This window comes from Trachymyrmex septentrionalis, unplaced genomic scaffold (assembly GCF_001594115.1).
Source record: "Trachymyrmex septentrionalis isolate Tsep2-gDNA-1 unplaced genomic scaffold, Tsep1.0 scaffold69, whole genome shotgun sequence".
NCBI lineage: Eukaryota > Metazoa > Arthropoda > Insecta > Hymenoptera > Formicidae > Trachymyrmex > Trachymyrmex septentrionalis.
The window spans coordinates 1,636,722-1,646,016 of NW_017305873.1; the positions used below are offsets into that span (position 1 = coordinate 1,636,722).

The 9,295-nt window shown below is 34.7% G+C and overlaps 1 protein-coding gene across 3 annotated transcripts in view; it reads right to left on the reverse strand.

The window, feature by feature from the left end:
• Positions 1 to 2,952: 2,952 nt before the first annotated feature.
• LOC108753392 (hemicentin-2) overlaps positions 2,953 to 9,295 on the reverse strand; it is a 34,328-nt gene continuing 27,985 nt past the window's right edge. For 2 of the 3 annotated variants that reach the window (XM_018494934.1, XM_018494932.1), the window contains exons 3-12: positions 8,978 to 9,189; positions 8,794 to 8,904; positions 8,044 to 8,259; positions 5,998 to 6,294; positions 5,646 to 5,776; positions 5,406 to 5,565; positions 4,702 to 5,004; positions 3,895 to 4,356; positions 3,287 to 3,496; positions 2,953 to 3,203 (exon numbers count right to left, since the gene is read on the reverse strand). In XM_018494934.1, coding sequence (XP_018350436.1) covers positions 3,160 to 3,203; positions 3,287 to 3,496; positions 3,895 to 4,356; positions 4,702 to 5,004; positions 5,406 to 5,565; positions 5,646 to 5,776; positions 5,998 to 6,294; positions 8,044 to 8,259; positions 8,794 to 8,904; positions 8,978 to 9,189 — 2,146 coding nt within the window. In that variant the 3' untranslated portion in view covers positions 2,953 to 3,159. The remainder of the gene's footprint in view (positions 3,204 to 3,286; positions 3,497 to 3,894; positions 4,357 to 4,701; positions 5,005 to 5,405; positions 5,566 to 5,645; positions 5,777 to 5,997; positions 6,295 to 8,043; positions 8,260 to 8,793; positions 8,905 to 8,977; positions 9,190 to 9,295) is intronic. The other variant, XM_018494933.1, reaches the window with a different exon arrangement.

A 9,295-nucleotide genomic window follows, 5' to 3' on the forward strand; every position in this document is an offset into this window, starting at 1 on the left:
TTGCGGAAATGGGACAGCTGTCGTGTGCAGCGACATAATTATTCCGACGTTGATGAAGTTTTCATTAATGGATTGTTGGTATTCATGGAAAAGTGTTCGATCTCGTTGCGAATATAAAACGAACATGCATAAGTCGATATCGTCACGATATGCTGCAATCGTGACGTCAATACTGCGTTAAAATTTTTCTAAAGTACCTATAATATCGTATTATAAAATAATTTAATATTATATTAATGTCGACACAGTGGAAAAAGTTTAACAATAAATTATTTTATAATTGCTTTACAGATTACTAGTATGTAGATTGCTTCTTTAAACATGTGGCGCTATCAAACGTGATTACACGGAGACGTACCAATTGCTATACTAATAGATGATAACGTAGGACACGCTTTGGTTTTCAAATAGGAAGCAGCATTTTAATATTAATTTACTTTTTATATATTAATGTATTTTTACTATAACGCTTCAGATCTACCTTTTCTCATGATTGGAATTAACAGGCAATGTCTGTTAATGTCTTCCATATCTTGAAAATTGCACAAGAAGTTTCTTTATCGACACTTAGGATTCAATATATGCATATCTCTGTAATGTCCATTTCTATCAATGTAAATCAATCTATTTAATCTTGGTTTAATTCGCTTTTTATGTTTTTCTAATTTTAAGAATTAGAGAAAGATAAAGAGTAAATTAAACCGAGATTAAAGTTAATGTATTGCATATTGAAATGAATGTAATTGCAATAATTTGCGGACGTTGGAAAATACTCGGTTCTGCAATTCAATTACTTGCCACGTCAAATCACGACATATTAAATGCTAATTCATTTATCGTAGAGTATTTTGGCAATATAATCGATTATAAAACCAGACGCGTTTGCAAAATATGATAATTAAATCATTAGTTAGGTTGGAGCAGGTTTATTGTCGCTAATAATTGACAAATTATTCGGCGCTTTAGAAATAAGCGCCGAATAAGAATAATATCTTGATTGCGAAAATTGGGAAAATGATCAAGAACTGTTGGAAAAACTCAGTTTAGTTTGTTCAAAAGCGTACACATGTACATACAAAAAAATGTTACGTAAATATTTATTCGTTTCAAGTAAATAATAAGAGTATTTTTAAAATTATATTATCAAGAAAATATTCTTTGTAATGACATAATCGTTACTCAAAAGAAGAAGAATAAAAATTGCGTTTTCTTTTAGAATTAGAATAATATTTTTCTACATTTTTTTACACTACCGCATAGAAATTCGGACATCCGCATAAATTTCATCGAATGATCGTGTACAAAATTAAGACATAAAGCGGCAATTGTATTATTTTTGAATCGCTTGTATGCAATACATATTTCAAAAATAATACAATTGCTGTTTTATGTCTTAATTTTTTACACGATTATTCGATGATATTTATGCGGATATCCGAACTTCTATGCGGTAGTGTAAAAAAATACAGAAAAATATTATTCTAGTGCTAAAAGAGAACGCAATTTTTATTCTTCTTCTTTTAAGTAACGATTATATTATTACAAAGAATATTTTATTGATAATATAATTTTATATTTCTAAAGCGCCGAATATCCACCATCGATAGCTTGACGCGCGGGGAGTAGGGCGAGCCTCTAAAACTCGGGAGTAGGGCGAGCCTCTAAGCTCGGGAGTAGGGCGAGCCTCTAGGCTCGGGAGTAGGGCGAGCATCTAAGCTCGGGAGTAGGGCGAGCCTCTAAACTCGGAAGTAGAGCGAGCCTCTAAGCACTCCTGATAGGCCATCTCCCCACTCCTCGCAGCTCGCGTGCCGTGCGTTCGGTGGGCCGTACCTTCGACAACAATAGGTCGGGCGGACGTGCGTATTCGGCTATCTTCAAACGTTAATATCTCATTAATTATTGCGAACATTGTAAAATAGTACAGGACTTTTCAACTTAGTTTAGTCCGCTCTACCTGTTCGGGACGTACATTCCAGCCACCCTATATATATTATTAACAATTAAAGATTATTATATTGTTACTTATCACAAAATAATTGGAATATCAATAAATTTTCTCTCACGCTCCTATTTCATGAAGGATAAAGGAAATATTTTTATGATAGTTTTTTTAATTTTATTAATCACTAATAATACAACATGGCAGTTTATTATTTTTTTAATTTTATCAATTAATACGAGTACAATATTTACATATGGAATAGCGTAAACTACGCTGATCAAAAATTATACAAATTAATCATAATTAATCATAATTAATAATAATTTATAAATTACTGACTGCTTCAAAAAAAGTATAAGTCTGAAATATAAGTCGATTGCATTAACATAATAAAACACAAAGTATGATGGCATATTATATAATAAATTCGCGTTCATAATTGGAATAAAAATTCGTCAAGTATGCGCGATTAAAATTTGTAAAAATTTCGAACAATCCAAATTTAGACTAAAAGTTAACAAAAGTTTTTTTGGAGCAGTCTCTATTAAGCGAGACAAAGGTACATAAAATCACGTTTTTAGGTTGACAATTAATACGTTAATACTTGCAAGTATACGTACGCCTTAGTCTCCTACGCTGTAAAAATAGCTGTACATTTTGTAATGTTATTATAACTCTACGCTCTATACAATCTAACGTAAAAATTTCGACTGCGAATCTTTTACGTTTTATGTAAGGCGAACATAAATAACTAATAGAATGTTTTGTAACACCTCGATTCGCGTTGAAGACCGACAAATTTCTCGACTTAATCATAAAAAGTATCCATCGCTAATCCTTCGAGTCAAGTAAACGATTTGCATATCCAACAGCTACTCATTATAGTCGATAATCACGATGCTTCCAGTTTTATGACATAATATAAATTCGATATACGGGACGTACAAATTTATGCGAATATCGAGGGGCAATTCTACACTGAAAAAAAAGATGCTGCAGCAAATTAGATGGTAAAATATGGCATAGCATTTTTAATTGGCTTTAAATAGCAGCCAATTTTTGGTTGCGTTAGCCTATCCGCAATATAGGATTTCAAGAGGCTAACACTACCAAAAATTGGCTGCTGCAACAGCCAATCCTGTTTTTCAGTGTATGGAATTTTATTTAACATTGCACTTTTCGTCTTGATTATTAGTAACTGTACAGAATCACGTGATTTATTCTTGTAAGTCAAGCTCCACTCGATGTAATAGATCTGGTTCTGAAAGAAGATTAAATAATTTAGAAATTATTTGAACTCGGACAGCATACAAATAGATTGCTGTTTTCTATTATGATAGTTACCCTTTCGATTTTCTTCAACATAGAGACTCGCCCTTTGAGAACGTCTATTCTCATTAGAATATCTGATTCTAGGTTCAATTCTCTGAGCCGGAACGTAGGTCGGTGTAGTAAAATCATCGGGGCCTTCTATAACAGGAGTATTCGATCTTTTTCTGCAGATCACCACACCGATGATTACTCCAATACCGATAAGAATCAATGCTATCGCACCTTTAAATTCAGAGTTGCATTATGTAAGAAGAGTAAATATAAAATTTATTAGTCTATATTTTTTAATAGGTCATATAATTAAAGAAAATAAATTAAATTATTAGTGTATAATAGGAATTTAAAATATAAAACTTCATAAATCTGTTACAAACTTTTGCTTTCAGAAATAGCTTTTTTCTGATTTGCGAAAAAAATGTATACTACTGTGTCTTTTGATTATAATATTATATAAAGTAAAAATGATAAAATTTTTTAATATAATTTACAAAAACATAGAACGCGGAAAAAAAAACGATTTTTTATTTTCATTTAAATTTATTCGTGGAAAATTACCATGGCTTTCAAAATAATTAGAAGAAATTAGGCGAAATTTAAAAAACCACGAGCATCGATTTTACCTGTACCTGTCAGTGCAATAACGATGATCATGTTTTCGGAGCTCGCTTGCGGTAGCGCCTTTTTTAGATCTTCCAAAAAGATCCCGCTCCTCTCCATCTTTCCGCCGATAGGTTCGACGACCCTAATGTGTTCCAAAAGAGCGGGTTCGCTCATGCCACGTCCGTTGACGGCGTAAATATACACCGTGTAATCGTAGCCTGGTTCAAGATCATGAAGCTGAAAATTCGGAGTAGGATTCATGTCCTGATATATAGGTGGAGATTCCCCGACCATTCCCTGATCGCTCTGAGGCGTTTGAAGGGTGTGAGGTCCGATATGGCCGATCCCAGAACTCCTGAGAGACCCCCGTACTTCCAACAAAAAGTGTTGCGGCGACCCGCCGTCCGATCCCGGGATGCAATTAACCTCCAGCGAGCTGGTCTCGTTGTGCAACGCACAGTCCAGTGGTGGTTGCGGTGGTTCTGAGCGATAAAAAAAAATTGGCATTTAAGTCGCAATGAAGATATAACTCTTTTAACTTTTATAGGATGGAAAAGCCATCATAGTGCTAAAAAAACAGTGTCTTATTTTGAGATAAGAAATATAATGAAATAATAAATTATAACAAATCTTACTATCAAGAAAAAGCTGTAAAATTAAAAAAATAAACCCTCATCTAAGATTAAACAGATTTTTAAAATCTGCAGATATAAAAATTTACATTTTAATTATTCAAGTTTTATTTTTATTCGGAGACTATAACTTCTTTCATTACGAATGTTAATAAAGGCGCGAGAAGATGACGTAATTAATAGCTGATAACTCACTAGTAGGTACGATGTTAAATATACAGGGTGTTCTTTGCCGTCCGATGCCGTTGCTCGCCCAGCAAGCCAACGTTCCGTAATCGGTTTCGGTGTCAGGGGTATATTCTAGCATGCTCACGAGCCCTTTATTTTCGACTCTCGAGTTTGGCATAGGTAGAACATCGCCAATAGTGCCGTTGTAAGTCCATGAAAATCGTACATAGTCGTCAGGTAATGCTTCCACCTCGCATTTGAGCAATACCGTCTCATGTCGAGCAACGGCGATCTCTCTTCTCTCATTATCTTCTCTGCATCTCGGTGCGTCTGTCAAATGTTTGGCATTGTTAGCAAAAACATAAGAAAAGCACGCAAATCATACACAAAAATATTAAGTGTTATTTTATTTAATTATATCATTAATATAAATATGTAATAATATGTATTAATATAAATATGTAAAATTAATTGATATGATACTACATATAATTGTTAATTATTTTTAGTTTGTAAGATTCTTTTAGCATAGTTTAATATTTCCATCGCGATATTCTAATTAAAATAATCAATTAATTTTTTCAAACTTATATAAACAGATATTTAAATCAAATTAAACAATCTTGACGTAACTAATTTAGTTTATCAATGGATCATTGCTGTCTAAGAACAGTTCGTTTTTACGAAAGTAAGTCTCGCGCGGTATATTAATAAATATAGTGACTACTCACATTTCATGTGAATAAAAAGCGGCGGGCTGTGAGTTTCTCCCACGGCGTTCGTGGCTACGCAGGAATACTCGCCGACGTGTGCGAGTGCGAGCACACGGAGGGTCAACGAGTTAGAAGCCAATAGAATTCCGGCACTTACGTCGTGCTCCAGCCGTTGATTCTAGAAGAACAAAGATTTGAGTAACGGTCAATCATGTTGGATTATGAGTCTCTTTTTTCCCTTCTTCTCTTTCTACTTACATCGTGGTACCAAGTCACTTGTGTCGGTGGCGGATTGCTCTGAACGTCGCAGACCAACTTGAGATCGTCGCCCTCCCTCAAAGTGTCCAAGATGTAGCCATTAGCCAAACGAGCGACAACTACTGGAGCATCTGTTTTTTTTTTTTTTTTGTAATTGAAGAGATTGCGTATTTATTTATTACAGTTAATTTCGCAATGAATATTTAATAAAGAATTTAAATATAACAGACAGATTCTTTAAAAAATATTGTTTATGGCATTTGCTGTTTTACTGAAATTTTATAAATAATATTATATAAAATTTATAGCAATTCGAAAATCACAAACATTGTAAAATCACAAGAAGACTCACAAGAGATGCGAAGTATTTTAATTTCTTCAAGCACTCCCCCGGGAAATCTTGGATTTTCAGCCCGGCAGACTAGTTCCTTGCCATCGTCATCCTTACCGAGGACCAAAGCTACCTTGCTTACTGTCGAGTTACTCCTTTGTGTAGTGGATACGTTGGGATCGCTCATTACGTGTTCGCCGAGTCTCCAAATGATCCTAGCCGCTGGAGAACTACCCCACGTCTCGCATCTGGCAGCGATTGGACGACCAGCGAAAATCTGTTCCTCGCTCAAAACAATCTTCACGATTGCTGGTTTAACTGAAATATTATAGGAGTTGATAGTAAAATATTAAATTATACGGATAAAAATGTTAAATATTAGCATTATTATGACTGTATTAAGAAAAAAATTGTAGATATATCAATTTAATTCGTGATATTACCACTCCAATCTCAATTTGAGACTGTATTTCAAAATTAACAAATACTCGGCGCGCAGTTTGCATAAATGGGAAAATTGTATAAATTCATGTGAAAATATTACGCTATTACTAGATCCGTTTTGAATGAATACGGTACTTTAATACACTTATTTTGCGAAAATACTAATCCTTGACTGCTACATTATAGGAATGAAATATTTGGATATGACATATCCAACCTAATTTGATTGCTTATAACTTTCGTAAAAATGAAAACATTGTAAAAAATTTGTTTTAATCAAAATTTCAGACATTAACAGTACCAAGCAAGTGTATCTTAATTAATAAAAAAGTTACAAGCAATGGAAAAAGAAAGCTGGTTATAAGTGAGATATTGAAGCAAAGAATTAAGTTATTTGAAAATCTCATTTCTATGATATTCCGTGCTAATATCTTTGTTGAGTCTTCTTGATCGATTTTAGATTTCTAATATAAGAAGACACGAATGCAAGCAGCATGTGGAAGTCTAACAAGTAACATACTTCGCCGTCAAAAATTTACATCTGCGGATGTAGGCATGACGGATGATTCCTGCGGGATGCAAAAAACTATGAGCGAGTCGAGGTCCTCGTCGGCATTGCGCCACGAAAATAACGGTACAAGGGAGGGCCAGATGCCCGCCGATCCGAACCGTATATTTTTACTTTTGGATGACAATTCTGCGAAATACGACCGTCAAAGGAGTTAAGGAGATCCACGCAAAATGGTTGGAATTCATTTCGCTTCCGCTGCGGGTCAATTGCTCGCAACTATATTTAAATTGTTTTCTTTGCTATGAGATATTTCGGAGTGCAAAAGAATCTTGAAAGGGTGAAATCAAGAAAAAAAAGGGTAATTAAATGGAAAATTGCATCTATTTAATTGAAAAATGCGTAATATATTAAATAATTTCTCCATTTAAGTTTCATTGAATAATTGAAAATGGCAAGAAATAATTTATCTCTATTTAAACTATAATTTGCTGTTTTTATAACATCTTCAAATGTAAGCACGGTGTTTAGATTCGAACGCCATCCTTCTCCGAAGAGATTGCAACAAGTGTTTTCCCTGTGCCTCTTGTAGATGCAAAGTGTTACGATTTTCCTGTTTAGTTCGACCTAAAAATAAATACGAGAGGAAGGCGTAGGAACGGAAGCGCAACGTGTCGATCGAATAAAACGTGCCAAGAGTGCCCTTTAACACGCGCCGCTTGAGACTGCCTTTTAGCACGTGCTTAGGATTTAGTGAACGGCCTTGGCGTGTGCGTTCATGTGTATGTGTGTATTTCTTCGATTTTATTTTAAGCAGATGTCACGTTAACGCGGCATTTATGATCCATTTCCTAGTAATGTCACTCTTTGCATTTCATCGCTTGAACATGAAAAAAGTTTGAAAAAACGTCGGAAGATCCTCGAGTCGAAATCCTAGAGCATGATCGTCAAAAGATTTACGAGCTCGTATAATCAGAATCATAATTAGAAATCAGCTTGAAAATATAATCACGTGTTGTCTTTCAAAATTTTCCTGAGATTAATTTTAATTATCTTCAAAATTATCTAACCGTCGAAATATCTAAATTCCGCTTTAAATAAGATGCGATACTTACGATATATGTCAAGAGGCACTTCGCGAATGATAGGTTTCTCCATTGGTCCGGATTGAGCCCTGCATTCGAGTTTTGCTCCCCACAGTGATCTAGTGACTGTGTCGATGAACAAGTGATTCTCTGTAAATCTGCTCGACGAGCCGATAGATGAAGTATCGACTACGCCATCCAGGAGCTCACCATCCTTCCACCATGTCACCGAGGGCTTAGGTTTACCTGTGAATCAATCACACACATGGTTTTTTTATCAATCGACTCTCAATACGATTTGTACGAATATTACTTGCAAGCTGATATAATAGCCACATTCAGCAAAAGTCAGCGTTCAATAAGTGCTTTACAAAATCAATAAGCGCGTTGCAAAATAAATATTTTCCTGAATGCAGTCATTCGTGGTTGGTTTATAGATTTAAATCTAGCGAGGAATTAAAGACTTAAAATTATTTATTCAAAAATACAAATATATTTTAAGAAAAAATTTCCAATTTTGAAAATTTTCCATTCCGCAATTTTTTATTAGCCTGGGGTATGTTTACAATTGTATAAAGTTAACTGTTTTTTGATTTTTTGGCTGATACTTTTTGTTAAATATAGCCAGAACATCCTCAACGAATTTTACAACAATTACAAGTTTTTTCTGTTAAACGCGACCAATTTAATAGCAATGATAACTTTTACGTGTATTGAATAATGACAGAAAATATTAATGCACAAGTATACGTTATAAAACTTAAGAAGATGAGACTTTACCTCCTGCCACTTGACATATCAAAGCAAGATTGTAACCCTCGAGAAAGGGGCCGCCCACCCCCGTCACCTCTCGTCCTTGGGCATCATATATCACAGGCTTACTTGGCTGTTCTAAAAGAGTCAAACGCGATGGTGTAACGAATGTTTCATCGCTCTCTTGTAACTTTTGAAACGCGATAGTTACCAACTAGAGTCAAGTTCACGCGAAAGTTTCGCGTCGGAGAGTCCACAAAGTCCACTCTACACCTGAAGACCCCCTGGTCTTTCAACGTCACTTTGGTGACTTTTAATTTCGCTCGATGACCATCGCCAACCTGGAAATATGTTCGTCTTCCGAGGTCATCGCTGACCGCCCAGTGGATGGCGCTAATCAAGCTACCGTTTCTCGCGTCCAAACTGCAGAGAGGAACATTCAATATATCTCTTTCAAATATATATAGTGCATAATATAATATCAAAATATTATATTATATTATATTATTATATTACATTAAAATAAAGT